This window comes from Gobius niger (genome assembly GCF_951799975.1).
Source record: "Gobius niger genome assembly, chromosome: 8".
NCBI classification, from domain to species: domain Eukaryota; kingdom Metazoa; phylum Chordata; class Actinopteri; order Gobiiformes; family Gobiidae; genus Gobius; species Gobius niger.
In genome coordinates this window covers 30,745,160-30,763,373 of record NC_136859.1, presented here as the reverse complement: position 1 = coordinate 30,763,373, position 18,214 = coordinate 30,745,160, and the positions used below count along the sequence as shown (strand labels likewise).

The following is an 18,214-nucleotide window of genomic DNA, read 5'->3' as shown; positions in this document are numbered from 1 at the left end:
ACAGCTACTTCTGCGATACTTCTTCAAACAGCAAGAAAAGGTCATTAAACGGCACAAACAGCAAATTGTACTTTGTTGTGTTTGTTCCGCAGTGAGCGATGGAACACATGACTCGTATACAGACACCATAAAGAAACGATTGTGCCCTTTTCATCTGCATCTGTGTGACACGCTTCAGTGTCAGTGGTAGTAAATGTGGGATTTTCAGCTCATGATGCATCAACACAATTAAAAGAAATACACTTTGACTGTGGAATTTACATCTGCAAATGCGGAAATTGCTGAAACTGTTTAAATCGTTGAAATGTTGCTTAAATTGCTGAAAACCATGAACTGATATGTCAGAATGTGTCCATGCCGGGATTTGAACTCTGGAGACTTGAACACAAGTTAGATATGAAGAACTGAGGAATCAGTAAATTGCTGAAACTGGGGAAAACTGTGGAAAATTTAATTTGCAGAAATGGCATTTTAAAGCTGCACTATGCAACTCTTTATGTGGATTTTTTTTATATGTGTGTGTTTATATGACCTTGTAGTGACCCAGGGGCTGTATCAGTGGTCAGCATGGTAACTTTGCTTTCCGTCACCGTGGTCTGTAGGACACTCCAGGATCAATTGTTTGGAAGATTTTAACTGTTGACGGAGCCTCTCACTGGAAAACCTACAGAACAATTGATCCTGGAGCGTTGTAGAGACCACTGTGATGGAAAGTGAAGGAGCAATGCTGTCCACTCATACAGCTGCTACATCAGCTTTTTTCTGCAATGGGATTCAATGGGATTTGGGCGATTGGGAAAAGTCCATAAATCTCAGACTGCGTTTGAAATCTCACAATATGCCCCAGCTGGGATTTGAAGTCAGAACCTAATGCACCACAGCCCACATCTCATGTCACTGCGCCTCTTGGAGACTCCTCAAGCAACACAAGCTAGATATGACGGACTGAAGAACTACGGAATCTGTCAATTGCTGAAATGGCAAAAAAAAAAAAAAAAAATGCTGAAAAACATGAATTAACAGAAGCCTCATTATGTAAAAAAAAAAAGTAAATCTCAGAATTCCCATTGTAATAACTTGTAAAATCAGTGAAACGCGTTGTGTGCTATAATAATAACAATAAAGAACACCAAAACCAAGTGCGGACGGATTCTCCAGTCAATCAATGAAAATACCTCGAAAATTCAGAAACCCTTTGGGGACCTACTTTTAAATAAGTGAGAGCTACTAGTTGAGAGTAGGGCTGCAACTAACGATTATTCTGTAATCGATTAATCTATCGACTATTTTTACGATCAATCGATTAGTCGCTTGGCTGTGAATGGTGTAAGAAAATTTTATTTTTTCCATTTTTTTTTATCACATATTCTAAAGTGGATCCGCTTGAGGACGTGTTGATGGAGTAAACGTAAAGTAAATGTTTGTTGGAGGTTCTTGGTGCTAATTCTGCTTCTGATTGGACGAGACACAAACAGATATTCATGAAATTTACAATGTACAAAGTGTACTACATACACTTGCTACAAAGTAGGTTTTCATCAAAAATACTACATTTTCATGTAATTTTTGCTCTATTTGAGTCTGTGTGAACCAGAAAACGATTAATTGATTACTATAATAGTTGTCGACTATTTCAATAATCGATTAGTCGTCGATTAATCGATTAGTTGTTTCAGCCCTAGCTGGGAGTTCCCTGTTGTAAGGCTCCTCAGCACTCAAACCTATTCCAGAAGCTATAGGGGGAAACCGGTTCTCATTTTGTAAAAGAGATGGATCTTTTTCTGTGTTTTTTGTGTGATCTCTTGCACAAATGTAACTGAGCAAACATGAGAAACAACATAAAAGCAGAGCAGAAACCACTGGTAAAAGGTTTTAACAAAGGCTGTAAATATTAGTAATCTTAATAACAATGTGCTCCTACATAAGGTCTAAGCCGATATGAGTTTTCTGGCTCTGACGGATTGTCTTTGAGTGGAAGTGAACCCCGCAGCACCCATGGGATCAGCGCCTCTGATCTGACATCTCTGGTTCAAGGTGGTCGAGACAAAACACCAAACATTTCCTTGTGTATTAAAATGTCGTGGCTTTAAACAGAGCACAGTGCAAATCCTGCAGAGTCACCGTGTCTTGACCATCATTCATGAGATACAACATTCGAAATGCTTCAAGAAAACAAACAATAAACATTGGCAAAATACCTTTGGCAACAAGTGAAGCTAGATTTCCTTCACAGAGCCTCCTGACCACAAGCACAGCACATTCTCCTTTCCATTTCTTGGGGAAATGAAAGATGAACAAATAATAAATAATTTAACATGTTATTTAAAATCATTTGCAGTTTGAATTACTCTACATACTGCAAGTACCGATCCAGCCCAACAAACATTTCTGAAACCGAAATCCCACATGCGTCATTCAAAAATGGACTACATTTATTTTCATCTGCGGTTACAGTAAGTTTTCCTAAAGATTTGGCCACTGTGAGTATGTTTTTGTCACGGAAAAAGTGCATCTACAAAACCATAATCTTCTAATTCGGGGCCGTTTTCAGCCTAAACCAAAACAGTGCACTGCAAAAAGTATTTAACTAGATCAGTATAAACATCTCAATTTGAGCAGAATAATCCACATTTTTGTTGTTTTGACTAGTTAAGTTCTTGGGCATTTGTCCTCGATTATTTCACTTGTTCTGGGATGTTTCTGACTCGTTTCGATACATTTCGTCCTTATTTCAGGTCATTTTCTTTGCCAATGGGGAAAGAAAATTGGTCTTATCTCATTGGCAATTTTACTTTCTTATTTCAAGCGAGATTTACCTTAGAACTGGTCTGAAATGTCCTCAAACAAGCAAAGCAAACTTGGTCCGATCAGGAAAAGTGTCTAAATGAGTGAAAACCACTCAAAACAAGATACATTTCCTCAATTCGAGTCATTTAAGCCAATGCTTGATATTTAGTTTTTGTAGTGTGGCACTTAAAGCAGAAGGAAGGTAATAAAATGAAGAAGTGTGCCCGGTATCACACTGGTAAAGTACTGCTTTTTGTCCAGGTTTAAGTGCACGCTTCTCTCCATCTCGTTCCAAGTCGCTCTCCAGTTTTTCTTTGCTTGATCAGTCGAGTGACTCATATAATACTCACATGAACCGTTTGGCGATGCATTTCAACTGATTTTAACTGCATTTTACCGATATTTGAGGATTAAGAGGAAAAAAAAATTATAAATAGTCCTTGTGTTGCAATATTATCTTGGCAAAACAAACTGTCGCGTACTCAACACCTGCCAAGTCCCATAGTCACTCAAAGCAAAAGACGTTTTTTATTGCCTAAAACGTTGCTCTGAAATCCCTCATTGAAGCTGTGACACTTTAACAGGTGAAGTGGTGCTAAAGTCCAGGAAAAAGGGTCCTTCTTGTTTGGGGAGGAAGGTGGTGGGGATGACGTTGTAGATTCCGGCGGGGACGTGGTCCAGCTCCATGTAACAGAAGCCGCATCTGCAACAGAACAGGCCGGAGATTAAGGCGACTCAAATCAATGCGGTAGGGCTGCTCGATTATTGAAAAAATAATAATCACGATTATTTTTGTCATAATTGAAATCACGATTATTCAAACGATTATTTGTTGCCTTTAAAAAAATACATCAAAAAAGTGACAAAAATCCAGAAAAAAAAAAGACAAAAATCCAGCAAAAAATGACAAAAATCCAGCAAAAAAGTGACAAAAATCCATTAAAAAAATGACAAAAATCCATTAAAAAAATGACAAAAAACCATTAAAAAAATGACAAAAATCCATTAAAAAAATGACAAAAATCCATTAAAAAAAATGACAAAAATCCATTAAAAAAATGACAAAAATCCAGCAGAAAAAGACAAAAATCCATCAGAAAAAGACAAAAATCCAGCAAAAAAGTGACAAAAATCCATCAAAAAAAGACAAAAATCCAAAAATTAGAAATAAAAATGTGGAGAAAAAAAATTGAAAAAAAAAAAAAATTGGAAGAAAAAAATAAATAAAAATTATAATCGATTTTTTGCAATTATGCTAATTTTGTAATCGTTTACTGTTGTAATCAAAATCGTAATCGAATTTCGATTAATTGCACAGCCCTACAATGCGGTCTGTAAAAGTCTGTATAACTGTGCTCATGCTTCTACTGTAACTGTGTAACTGTGTGATAAAACTTTCCCCGCTCGTCCCGTTTGTACCTGTAGTCTCCGCTGTTCTTCTTGCTGAACCCTGCTGCTCCCGGGTCAGTCTCTGTGGACACGGTGACCATCTCAAAGCCGACGCTGTACTGTCTGCACAAAACACAAACAACAGCCGACATCACAGTGGCTTCAGGAAGTTTTACACCATCATGTTGAAGCTCAAACCGAAGAAGTTGGAAAACGGGCCTGAAAAATGGCGGTGGACCTTTATTGAATAAAAACATTATCCGATTAAATATGGCCTTTGCATGAAATCAGTCTAAATTAATCTGACTTTTATTTGATAAATTATAGGTTCTTATGTGCATGATTCGTAACAAGCATGTTTTGAAAATGGCTGGAGTAGAAATCAGTAAAAAGTAAAAAGTCACCAGAAAAAAAAATCCTCAAGTAAAGTAGAGATACCTGAAAAATGTTATCTACCCAATAACAGGAGTACTTTGTTACTTCCCAACTCTGACCACTGTAGGTGTAAAACATAATTAATCTAGTGTCTCTACCTTTGCAGTTACCAAATATTGAAAAAAATGTATGTATCTTATAAAAACGGTCCACTTTGATGTTCTCATCGCCATAGAAAAAACACAGTACACATTTACAAGCTGAGCCCTGGTCCGTGATACGAACCTAGACCCTCGGAGCTCGATCAGCAGAGGTCCAGAGCGCTCCAGGTTCATCTGATAGATGGGGTTGTTTTTGTACGAGTCCTTATAGTTTCCACAGCCTCCTGCGCTCGCACCTTTCCACTGGCCGTTTATCTGTTCAAACACAGCCAACACCAGAGGCAATGAGACTGACACATCCGGCTGTGCTGCTAGGGGAAAGTATTTTATCTGCTCTCTTGCTTTTTATGATTTTCACTGAGAAGGTTTAGACTTTATTGATTCATTTTATTAGTGAAGCTGTGAAGAACTTTGGATTGTCAATATAATTTCATTTTAACATTGCTTTTATGTGTACGTGGGGAAAAAAACATAGAAACTTACCCTTTTGACACTTGTGAATGGATTTGGTATCTTTGAGAAGTTGAATTTGCAGACAGAGTAGACCTGATGGACATCAAACACATGAGGACACATCAACAACATACTGTGCTTTGCTGTAATTTGACCATTGAAGGTCGAACATCAACTGATGCTTTCCACTCCTGCGTAAGAGGCACGAAGCACATGTTTCCAAAGAACGTCAGCACCATAACAGTTTTTCACAGTCCCAGCTTCAGTCGCTCTACTACAATGAGCCATGAACGTGTTAGAAGTCAGTTCTTTGATTTGTCCTCAGTGAAATCAATTTATCTGCAGAGTCCAACATCTCCCGTCTATTCTGAGAAACCTGCGCACACTACAGCAGCTTTTACACATGTATGTCTTCAATTATCATTTCATTTGTGACATGTTTTGTTGTGAAAGCAATTTTGGCTTGTTGCACGGTGCGGCTATGCTAGTTCCTCTGACCTGAAGGTGTGAGCGCCTGGACTTCTTGTCTGTTTTCTTTTCCTGGAATAAAAATCCTATTTTCTAAAGATTATGTTGTGGGCGGTGAGTTCCCGGTAGATGATCATTTATTGTGTGTTCAAATCATGATGTAACGAGTTCATTTCGGAGACACCTGTGATCATAAAGGATTGATAGTTTGTCTTGAAGCTAAAGGCTAACATGCTATAAAAAATATATATATAAAGGCACTATTTCAAGTTGTGTAATGCATTAACCCCTTAACTCCCACCTGAACCGAGCACATTTTCTCGACGAAAACAATGATGGAAATGTGGCAAAAATGTGATAAAAAATTGACAAGACAAAAAAAAAAAAAAAAAGTGACCAAAAAATGACAAAAAAGTGACAAAAATGACGTGAGGAAAAAAGATCCTCTCGGTTCAGGCGGGAGTTAAGAGGTTAAATTAGCCTTTAGCTTCAAGACAAACTCACTGATCCTTACAAACATAAACATCTCCTCTATGGAAATATTTCTACCAGGAACTCACTGGTCTAAGCTAATCTTAATGGAAATGAATACGAACAGGAAGTACTAGCGCCCACAGCTTCAGCTCAGAGGAACTAGCGTAGCCACATTGTGCAACAAGCCGTCCATAGTTATCCTGCAATAAATCAAAACTTCATAAACTTCATTTTGTTTTAAACTTCTGCCTTTTTCCTCCCTGCTCTTTGCTCCCTTCCACAGAGACAGCACAGTGAGTCTGGATTCTCTCATCTGATTGGTCAAAGAGCCGTCTGACACAGGATCTCACCATGGTCCGGAGCAGGTTACGTGCTCAGGACATGTGACCACAGAGAGCTACAGCGTTGTACCTCTAAACCGGGGGTAAACCCTGAAGATACCTCACTAACCCTCTAATCCAGCTTTGTCATGTTGGGCCGCAGTGGAAGAACAATTATGTCATGGTTCAAATTTTTGGTTAAGCAAAACACAGCCACGTAATGCAGTACCTCCCCCACAGAGGCAGTCTAATCTCCAGGGTTTATCCACTCAATCGCATCTCCTTCAACATGAATGTGATGAATTGGTCTGTACCCGTAGAGTGTAGTTGATGGTGTTCTGCTTCTCGTACTGAGACACCACCAGAGTGAACGTGTGAGAGCCAGAGTTTGTCAGCTTGATCTTGGTCAGATAGTGAGGGCTGTTTATTCGAATGCCATCAATGTAGGGAGGGGGGTCGGCTGGAAAAAAACAAAAACAACATAAAGATACTACAATACACGCACATAAAGACTGTAGGGAAGAATCAAGAGCGTACCTGGGTAGTACACCTTCTTTCCGTCATTTTTGTAAACAACAAGAGTGATGAATTCTCGGTTTTGTGCAAAGTCATCCTGCAACAAACATTTCACACACGATTATCGAAATAGATTTGGTGTTCTTGCTGCGCTTCACTTTAAATTTGTGGATGATTTTATCCACTTCCAGATTTGCTGAATATATTTCTGTGCCTGTCAAAGAGCTTACCTTATCTGTGATGTGCCGGGTGAGCAGCACCCACACTGCGGCTCCCCCTGCTGGACACTGCACCTCCAGTCTGTACTGAGGGTTGTTGGCCAGACTGTACACGTCTTTGACAGGCCCTTGCTTTCCATCCCATTTACTGCAGTAATAAAACATCTCATCTTTAGAAATCATTACTGTACAGCCAAAATATCGTTACCACCATATCAGGTGACTCCCAAAAATCTCAAAATATCTTCCTTTGACTGAGATTTACACGTTTTATATAATTATCTTTTCCTTTTTCCTCATGTGGCATCAAGATAAAGGATCACTGGTGGCCATGATTATAAAAATTGTGTTTCAAAAATCTGACGGCAAATCCATGAACAACAGATTTAAAGTGATAGTCTGGAAGTCTAAATGTTTTACAACTTTTAAAAAATGTGCAAAATCGACCACCTGGTCTTGCATTTTGATGTAAAGGAAGTAATAATGTATATATTATATTTTGTAAAGTCCCTCCTTCCCAGATCTCAGCAACTAACCAGTCTAGTATCCTCCCGTGTAAACCAATGAGACGAGCTTTTCCTGTCAACCAGCCTGTCAGGTCCAATCAGGAGGCAGGGGGAGGAGCCTGATCGTTTACTTTGCAAACTTCTGTTCCTGCTCTACTCACTTTTCAAACTTAGACGATAATTTAATCTCTTAAACTTAATAGATTTAACTCCATGCACTTAATAGTGTAAACATGATAGAACATATTGTGTTTATAAGGTTCAGCAAAATATTGCAATTATATCATTATTGCAATATTTAACACAGTTACCGAGTATTGCATCATCTTCGTTATATTGTTGTGATCAAAATGCCATCACGTGTGGTACCTGTGAATGCAGAAAGACTCCTTAAAGAGTGCGGGGTTCCAGCTCAGGTAGATGACGTCATAGTACTGGCACAGGTCCTCCCACGCGATCCAGAACACACCTACAGCAGGAGATACAGGCATTAGCAAAGAAACCATTGTTGTATTGTTCGACTGCAGCCTGTAAGTATAACATAGAAAAAGAGTGATATTTGATCAATATTAAAGACTTTGTGGTATGTTATATCAAGCTGTGTGAGGTATTAACAAAAACTGTCAAGCAGAGATATGGAAATACATACGTACGTGGTTAATTTACACTGATTTGCATACACTTTATTTGGCTTTATAAAATCTTCTGTGGATTAAATAGAATTAATCTGTAATTAATTAATTACAGAATACAGACTGAGCCCTGGTCCAGGTTTAGTCCAGGTTCAGTCTGCTGGTTCCCTGCCCTTGGGTCGTGATCCAGGCCGAGGTCTGTTAATTGAGGACCTCTGATTCAAGGCTTTATATCATTTTCCAAAAACATCCACACATGTTTCAGTAAACTTTATATCTACTGCTGAAACTATTTGAAGTAACAGCTTCCTAATTCTTTTTATTAAACAAAAGCGGTTTTAGAACAGAACAGCACAAATGTAAAACAGTAAGAAAATTAAATTACCCAATAGTTGAACATAATACACCTATAAAGTCAAAGAAACTGAACTTTATTATGATTATATTTAAGTCATGTTAATATCATGTTACCATTGTCAAACTTCTGCGCCGTCTTGGGGTCAAAGTTGAGATATTTGAGCAGCTCTGGAGTCCAGTTTTTCTCGTCCCTCTCGCTGTAACGTCCTTTCCACCTGAGATGGCTCCAAGGATTTTTAAGCTGGAGAAAACGCATTCCCTAAAAAAGCACAGCGGACAAACAATAGAACCTCAGCTACATGTAAAACAAATAATGAATTATACATGTTCTGCCAAAATGAGAAAAGACACATTCAGCAGTTTATACATCACTTTTAACGTCAATACAATTCTTTTGTTAAACAAATGTGGGTCCATATTATCATTGCATCGGGCATGTCCCATGATGGTCAGGATGTTGCCACAGAGCTCTGCTCCACTTTATGTTGAGCAACTCATAATGAGACTGTTTTGTTTGTCTTTGTCCTGGTCAGCACCAGATTACATTGCTACATAAACATTTGCCCCTGACTCAGCGATGTGTAGTGTTACAGTGGATACAGAGACGACCTCTTTGTGGCAAACTGGTATAGTGTGGTACACAGAGACATTCAAGTTTCTCCATTAGCGCACATCTGTGCCCTACAGAACCTTCTTTAGGGCACAGATGTGCACCTCATGCAGCTGGGACCCACTATCAATGTATCACGATGCATCCCCAATAAATATAATAATGTCAATGCTAAACAATTGCAGATATCTCTGTTTTAGTATATGTAACCTCAAACTATCTAACCGCACATCAACAGTTAGTTTAGGAAAGCCCTGAAAGTGTCTTCACGGGCCACTGTTCATTAATGTATTTGTTTCTTTGGTAAAGACAGTACATGGGACTCATGCATGTAAACACGCACCTGCTCTTCACCCTCTGCTCTCCTGAACTGCTCTGTCAGGCTTACAGGCTTGTCGTTGTTGATTTGTTTTGTATTGTTTTGTGTTAGGATTGGTTAATGTTAAATGTTTAACATTACTGGTCATCTAAAGAAAAGGAGCCTGTAGCTTTTACCTTGTGTTCCCTTATGTCCAGTACAGCATAGGCGTGTGTTGGCACCAGTCCCCATCTTTCCCCTTCCTCCTCCGTCATCACTCCGGTCGCCGTGGTGACGAGGACATCTCCTCTGTGGAATCTGAAGGATAAAGATCAATCTCAATCATCCAGCACAAACATTCAGAGTCCACTTAATCAATACAAGAGGATATTTCTTCACTTAGACGCCCCATGTCTTAGTCCCATCAGGTGGGGACACACTGAAGCCCAAAGGTGTCGTGGATCGCACGGTCACAAAATTCCCAAATTCTGATTAAATTTAGTAAAGAGCATTATTAAATTTAAGCTGAATAGACAACACTTTATTGATGCCAAGGAAATTGCCTTCTTACACAGTAAGAAGGCAGTTTAGAATCAAGATGAAACATACATTAAAGTAGCAATAAATAAATGCAATACTAAAGTCAAAGTGCTACGGCGTTAAAGCATTAAGGCTCTACAGTAATGCTGAGACATTTCCAGCTCCAACCTGAGATGGTTGTATTAGAGAGTCTGATGACAAGAAAGAGCTCTTCAGTCTCTCAGTGGAGCATTCCAGAGATCGCAGTCAGGAGCTCGCGGAGTTTGGCGCCACAAATAAACTGTGTACTAAGAGCTGCTATAAGTGAATTTCTACTCTGTCCATGAAGTTCCATCTAAAGTCTTGTGGAGTCTGACCTCTGGTACAGCATGCGGAAGGTGCCGTCTTTGATGAACGACTGATTATCTGAGTGCATGGCGATGCGTTCAGGGATCCAGCCTGTGAGCGCATGGAGGTCTATGTTCTGAAACAACAAGAAGATGTTGTTACCATAATCTAAGGACTGCATCACATATGGTGAAAATAAATAAAACTAAACTGAAAACAACATGCACACATTACCCCCTAATCTTTTTGTAAATGTGCTGCTTAAGCTTTGACTGACCGAGTTGGAGCCGGGGAAGTCATAGCCTCCCATCACCTTCATGTAGGCCTTCTCTATGAGCGACACCCACAGCTCGTTCCTGTTACTGGAGTACGAGCAGAGCAGCTCTCCATTTCTGTCCACAGGGAAGTTGTCATCAATGATCACCTACGGAAAAAAGAGCAGGCGCTACAATTACATTTACATTACATTTCGGGTCGATTCGCCAGGAGGGTTGGGTTGAAAAGATGATAAAATAACATCAAATAATAAAAGGGAGTGTTTTTTGGTAATGATTTAAGGAGATTCTGGAGGTTCAATCAACTCTCTGTTCCCAATTGTGACTTTTTTAAAAGGATTCAAAAGGATAAAAATATGCTGTTTCTTTACACATCAGAACAAATTGTGAATCATCAAATCGCATTGATGGTGGATTTGGAGACGGGCTTTTATCAGAGAAGCTAGAGAGGCGGTGATGGTTTACTGAAAGCGCTCACATTCTCATTTAAAAGTCTATAAATATTTTGGACAAACTCAATGTAGTGAAGATAAATCGAACATGAAAAAAATACATGTTTGGAAACAAAACTAAGTCTGTACTCAAGCTGGCGTCTTTGGGAAACACGTCCAAGCGATAGAATAACCAGACTGACCCAAATGTGGCAGAAAGGATCCACTACTCTACACCCACATGGACTCATTACCTTCCTGGAAACTCCATTGATGTGCAGTTTGACCATGTACTTCCCACAGGGATTATACTCTGGCTCTCCTTTTCTGTTCTGAGGGTAGATGATGCTGGAACAACACATGAATACAGTTTGGATGTGCATTGGTTATCAATAATGATCAGTTATTGAAAATACCTGGTGATGAGTTTCTTATTGTAGCGCCTCTCGTAGGCTGCACTTATAGCAAGTGATGCCACAAATGAACAGTCAGAAACCACAGTCTGAAACAGATTCCCAAACAAACACATCCATCAGTCTTTAAACCAGGGTTCATTTTATTCATCAATACTTTTCACTGTTCTTTTATCACTGGTCACAGACAGGTTATTCTGACCGTTACTACAGAGTTAAGGTGCAACAGCATCATACCTGCTTGATGCTGAAGCTGGACACAGACATGATCATGGTGGGGTTGTTGCTGATTTCGTCCGGCCGAACCCAGCGTGAGAAGATGGCTTTCTGTTTGGGCGACAGGGCCAGGTTACCCGCTTTGTCTCTGTGGAAAAGGGAAACCGGTCAAGTCACGACGTTTACACCTGAATTCAGAAGCTTGGGGCGAATACTTACGAGAAAGGGACGGGAAAGGCAAAGCGCTCCTTTAGATCCACGCTCATAAACGGCACGTAGGCGATGCCATTGATTGTAGAGGTTGTCCTGAAATACAAGAGAGGTGTGATTTTAGGAGCTCAGAGGACTTACAGGACAGCCACCTCTACATGTCATTGGATTTTTATTCTTTTATTTCTGTTGTGTCTGAAACAATTGTCTTTTTATAAAGAATTTAACACCATGACAACCATTTAAAGCAGTACTAAGTAACTCATGCCATTGTGTTTTTTTTACTCATTAAGTGTCTGTGAGAGTAAATACTACACTGACAGAAAAGACAAAGGGAGAGAGGGATATTACACATCCAATTGCACAATGGAGATCACTTTTGTCACTCAAACTTGGCTGTAAATACTGTTTAAGTGGCGCTAGCCCGCAGTTAGCTTTGCCCGTTAGCCTGTTAGCGCTTTCTTCGTAATTCCATTAGTGTGTATTGGAGCCTTCGGATCAGCGCAGTGAAGTTGCAATTGTGGTTTTCTGGCCAGAGACTCCAGAGACTCCAGGTTAATACACTTGTATTAACCCCAGAGGGACTACAGAAATGATACATTAAGGTAAACAAGTCACTTAGTACTGCTTTAAACAAATTACAAAACTCTTGAATTGTTCTTTTTGCCCTCAGGACAAAGGATGGAAGTGGGCACTTATTGAAACACTCTCGCAAATAGGTTATTAAATGTGCGTGAATGAGACAAATGACAGTCAATTTTTCCAGAGGGAACAACATGAAAACTCAGTTGAGTCAAAGTAAAAGATGATTTAAAATGGAGTTAGACAGAGAACTGTCATGAACTACCTGACTAGACATCGCCATCTTATCTGCATTTAGTGCAATTCATGAACACTCCATAATCTGAGGCTAGTCTGAGGATTGGTAGTTTTTACATTGAACGTATTATACAATTAAAAGTAGAAATGGCGCACATCCTCAGGACAGAGCTAGCAAGCCGGGCACTCCAGAGAACTCGGTAGAATTCTGACGTCTGATTAATGTTTTTGTCCTATAGCATTTAGCCATCAAACATCCTAAATTATGAACGATCCAGATGTTTTCAGCCGTTGTTAACCCATCGACCTCATTTAGGTCATGTCGAAAACCTAGTTAGAAACTTGAAATCATTCATGAAATAATTAATGATAACAATTAGCATGTAAGTGGCCTCTGATCCAAATGTTAAATCAGATTCAGTTTCTGCTTATTGGTTACATCATCTAATAATATGTTAATGATAGAGAAACATAATTTGCTAACAGAAGTGCGCATATTTGTTGCATAACAACCAAAACAAATGCCCAAGCAGCTGACCGTCATTTGAGGAAGAAAATTCCCAGCTGACACACACAGGTGCCAGACAACTGTAACATAATTATCACTTTACTACAGGTTTGAATTGGAATAATCTGATAACATGAATATGCGCATGTGCATGAATATGTCAAGAAGCATATTAGATTGTTTACATATGTTTTTTGCTTGTATTTATTTCCGAAAAACAAACGTTTTTTGCCTCAAGGCAACCTTGAGCAGTTGTGGCACTTTTGTTGGAAATCAAAAACACAACTAATGTTGGCGATAGGGATGAGCTACAATGGAAAAATTTCACCAAAAAAGTCATCTTTTTTGTTTTGCATTTCTCAACCCAAAAAGTGGATTGGAAAAATGTTTTCCCCTAAAATAAAAAGTCATGCAGTCGAGGGCTAGGTTTTATGTTATCTAAACTTATGCTGCCCGGCTTAATTCTTTGTCAGATGTTTTGATGATCAGACTGAGGAAACGTGTTTCTAAAGTTAAGGAGACTCATGTTTGCGCTTTCACTTTCCCTTCTGTCATGCTGAGCAGAGTGGAGCACGTTAGCTTCCTGTTTGCATCCTGAGCCAGTTGTGGCAGGTGTTCCTGAATATTTGGACAAACTATATAGGGAATTATGCAGTTCATTACCTTGACTTTACAGCAAAGGATTATCTCCACGTTGTTTCATATTGGACGTATCAGCGCCAGACGTAACAGAGGTTAATTTTTAAGATCAGTTAACCATGGATTTAAGACCAAATAAGCCTTAAAGGCCTTAAATAACATTTTTTTTTATTTTAGACTTTTTAAGACCTTGCGGATATCTTGTAAGTACATCAGCAGGAGACTGACCTGAGTACTTCTATTTCGTCGGCCGTGTACTTCTGTCCATGTTGTGGCTCAGAGGAGTGCACGGGTCTGACTGGCTGAGGTCTGTCATGCAGGGAGAAGTCAGAGCCTAAAGGGAAGAACTGCCTTACAGGACCCCCAGCCGGGCCTCCGGAGACGGGCCGAGCACCTGAGCCTCCCGCTCTGTCCGGAGGCTGTGCTGGAGCCGACTTAGACATGGACTCTTTCAAACCCTCTGCCCTGAAAAAACAGACCAAAAACACAGGAGTGAATACTAACGTGAAAACTACAGAATATAATACAGACATATGTTCATGTTGTTTTTAATACGGCTCTTTTTGTTTAAAAGAAAGTAATACCTAAACAGCAGAAACGTTTATTGGCAGCTCTGTACTACATCTCCATAAAAGGTTGACTAGTTGTATAATTGTTGATCATCATTTCATAAACATTACCAAACATTGAGCATGAGAAGTGGTGTCTCCACAAACTTGTACATATGTTCACTATCATGCAGCGGCAACCATGCAGAGTAGTTATAATGAGTATAATAAACCAAGAGTGCATGCTTTGTACATTATTCTTGAAACAGCTACCTGTCTAAAGCCTGTCGCGCCAACTGCTTCAGCCTGTTCTGCAGCACCTGGTCTTGTGTCCCGTTCGACTGTTGGGGCAGTGAAACAGAAGATTCCATCAATGGCTTTGAACCGTACATCCACTGACAAACTTCTAGTAAACAGAGCATACAGTTTGAATGCACAGCTCCACCGCCTGCGTGTACAGCTCTATGGCCTCATCCGCGTTCCCCTTCTCGTCCTCCTCAAAGGCCTGAGTGACCAGGAAGTGTGCCCTCTCCAGATCCACCTGCTCGCGGCTCTTCAGCGGGTCACTCGTCTGGGCCTGGACTGGAAACACATCAGCCGACCGTGAAGAAACAAACCTTACACTTACAGAACACACGCAGGTCGGATGTCTGCCTATTGTTCAAGACACCAAATAAGAAACTAAACTAGACTAAGTAACATAAACAATATATAGTTTAATACAAGATTAAGGCATGCACGAATGAAACAAAACACCACAGGTAGGTTTTTGATGAGTGTATAACTTTATAATGTAAAAAAAAACAATCAATCTTGCATGACATAGGACCTTTACAAAGTAGTGACAAGTGCTTCTTTACTTAAAGAGACCACTCTATGATCTTTGTGATTGTTTGTGCATTTACAACAGCATTGTGTGCTACATTAGACCTTTAAACTCCTTCTAGAGCTAATCACAGCCGCTCCACTCCCACACTGGCTGCGGTCTTCTGTACACAGCACCCACACCCAGTCACTGCCCACTGCCTAGTCATGGAAACAAGTGCTCACAGTGCAGAGAACTTTCCCCTTATGCTCAAAGGAAGAGTCTTGTACAAATGATCAGATGCAGTGTTGTTTATAAAACAATGTTTCAAAGTGAAGCTCACCTGCCCCATGCAGTGCCTGTACTCGGTCCAAGTATTCATTCACTTTCCCCTGGATTCCCTCCAGTTTGGATCCAGCCATCGCAGCATACAGAAGGGCCTGGGCTGCCTCCTACACCACAACATTGTGAAGTATTCAATAAGTGTGCGCGTGACAAGGAACGAAAGTAAAACAGACAGGTAAAAAAACAACAACAGTGACAGCAGAGAAAGAGAAAGAGAAAATAGGTTCACTTTAGTTAACGTTGCTTTGCTTGGCACAAAACCAGCTGACATTACCTTGTAATAAAACACAGCCTCGTTATATTTCCCATTCTGGTCATAATTTACGGCTCTTTTGGCAAAATTGACGGCGTCGTGTTCCAGCGCAGTGCAGTCCATCCTGGAGACAAACTCTGTGACAGCTTCAGGGGCTAAACCGCGGTAAAGCTGTCCTTAACTGAACAAAACGTCGCTTTCTGATGACTGTCACTGCGTAAAACGTAAAATACAAAACGACATAATGACGATGTTGGATTTATTCTTGACAGAGTCCCATCTCTACAGGAGCCAAAGCGTGAGTTTTCCGATTTGACAAAAACACATCATGAAAACAACTATGGCACTTCCGGGAACGTCTTCTTCTTCTGCGTGTCCGGCAGACGTCACCGCATACAACGCATTGCTGCCTCTCACTGGTGAAAAGGGGTTACTACACAATAAGCATGTCATGATGAGCCAGACGCACGCCGTATGGAGGACCAAAACTGTCAAATAAATCAGTAAATTCATAAATAAATATCGTTAGCCAAATAGCATAATTGCCAAAGTCATTTTGTATTGTTAAAATGGCAATAAGAGAAAAACAATGTGTTTCCTATAAAACGTCTTTTTACATGTTTTCCAAAATCAAAACAAAAATGAATTGTGTCGCTGCGTTGTTGTCACCTTTGTGTTGTGTTTTTGTTACTTTGTTATTTTGACACTTTTTTGTCACGTTTTCGTCCTTATTTACATTTCGTTTTCGTCGCTATTTTGGTGCTTTTTTTCAGGAAGCTTTAAGATTTGAGTAATGTCTGCATACCTGGATAATAACTGGAGAAACGTTGCTTGTGAAGGCGGGGGTTAAGGGGTTAACATTCACAAACTATGTTTTTACTGCCTAAATGCTGAAGTAAATATAAATATAATAGTTCTTAAACGTCTCTTTTTTTTGCTGGCGAGAGAAAGCAAGAAAAGAATAATGCAGGGTGTAAAAAATATAGTGTCGACTAAGAACAAAAGTGGAAACATATAAACACATTAATACATAAATGCAAAAATAAATGAAAGAATAAATGCATTATGTGTCCTTACATTATGTATTATTATTACATACATTCATTTTATTTTAACAAAAAAAGACGCGTTTAACAACTATTCTATATATCGTTAGCCACAAAGCATAACTGCCTAAGTAATTTTGTATTGTTAAAAAGGCAATAAGAGAAAAACAATGTGTTTCCTATAAAACAACTTTTTACATGTTTTCCAAAATCAAAACAAAAATGAGTTAGGTAATTATGCCATGTGGCGAACGATATATCTTACCTTCAGCATTTAGGCAGCAGAAACATAATTATAGGACTTAATGTCTTAATGTTTAATGTAAGTGTTTGCATTGATGTTTTAACAATTATTCGGCAACATATTTATTTATTACATTATTTATTCATTGGCAGTTTTGGTCCCCGTACACGCAGTTGGAAACGAGGATCACCGCCAAAGTAGCTCATAAATCAGGGTGCTGTGCTGCTTCTGTGAAATAAAATAGCTTCATGTTCAAGAAGAGATTCGCCAACATGCAGCATTTCATAACAGTTAAGAGTGCCTTCTGGTGCTTTTCTACCTTCAGCAGACCCAAAGTGCTTTACAGTAAGGAACTTGTCACCCATTCACTCTCTCATTCATACACCAACGACACTGGAGGCAGTCGGGTGAAGTGTCTTGCCCAAGGACACAATGACAGTGTGCATTTGTGGGAGCTGGGAACTGTCCTGGAGTGAGAATGGTACAGAGTGGATGAAATCTGTGATGGCAGATCCACAGTCAGCACTGAAGGAAGTTTATCAATAATAATCGTGGCTTTATTTAAAAACTTTTTGGGCTGTCATTGGCATTATTGTTGTGAAAAAACTCTTTTTTTTGTTTCTTATTTTCATTTTTTTGTGCAAACATTAAATAAACATTATTTACAGTTTACAGCGACGCCACAGTGAACCTGCTGGCTGGAGCTGCTGCAGATTCAGAGCAGTTCCATGTTTTGTTTGCAGTGGTTTAGCTTTTACAGAGGAGTCAGAAACTCAGGCAGAATCCACTCCCACAGAGGTAACGAGGGCGCTCTCGTAAGTACACACTTTAACTGCATAATAATAAGCCATATGTACTCCTTATGTTTATGCCTTACAGGCCCCAAACATAATGCAAGAGAGCTGAGAAACAGATAGAGCTGAAACTATAGCTTATATATTATTAACACAGTATATACAGTGGGATATATGCTATATAAAAAAGATACATGTGCATTTTTTTCTCACTGACATGAAACCAGGATTAACTTT

The 18,214-nt window shown here is 39.5% G+C and overlaps 1 protein-coding gene across 1 annotated transcript; it reads right to left on the bottom strand.

Annotated features, from left to right (window-relative positions):
- Nucleotides 1–3,037: 3,037 nt before the first annotated feature.
- On the bottom strand, nt 3,038–16,244 carry capn7 (calpain 7). Its single transcript, XM_079561684.1, has 21 exons — nt 15,915–16,244; nt 15,639–15,747; nt 14,915–15,072; nt 14,764–14,831; nt 14,171–14,407; nt 11,986–12,072; nt 11,788–11,914; nt 11,554–11,639; nt 11,392–11,485; nt 10,709–10,855; nt 10,461–10,567; nt 9,762–9,882; nt 8,771–8,915; nt 8,037–8,136; nt 7,174–7,309; nt 6,965–7,040; nt 6,742–6,887; nt 5,196–5,258; nt 4,837–4,967; nt 4,207–4,299; nt 3,038–3,490 (listed from the first exon to the last, which is right to left on the bottom strand). The coding sequence occupies exons 1-21, from the start codon at nt 16,014–16,016 to the stop codon at nt 3,346–3,348; spliced, it is 2,478 nt and encodes an 825-aa protein (XP_079417810.1). The 5' UTR covers nt 16,017–16,244; the 3' UTR covers nt 3,038–3,345.
- Nucleotides 16,245–18,214: the final 1,970 nt, after the last annotated feature.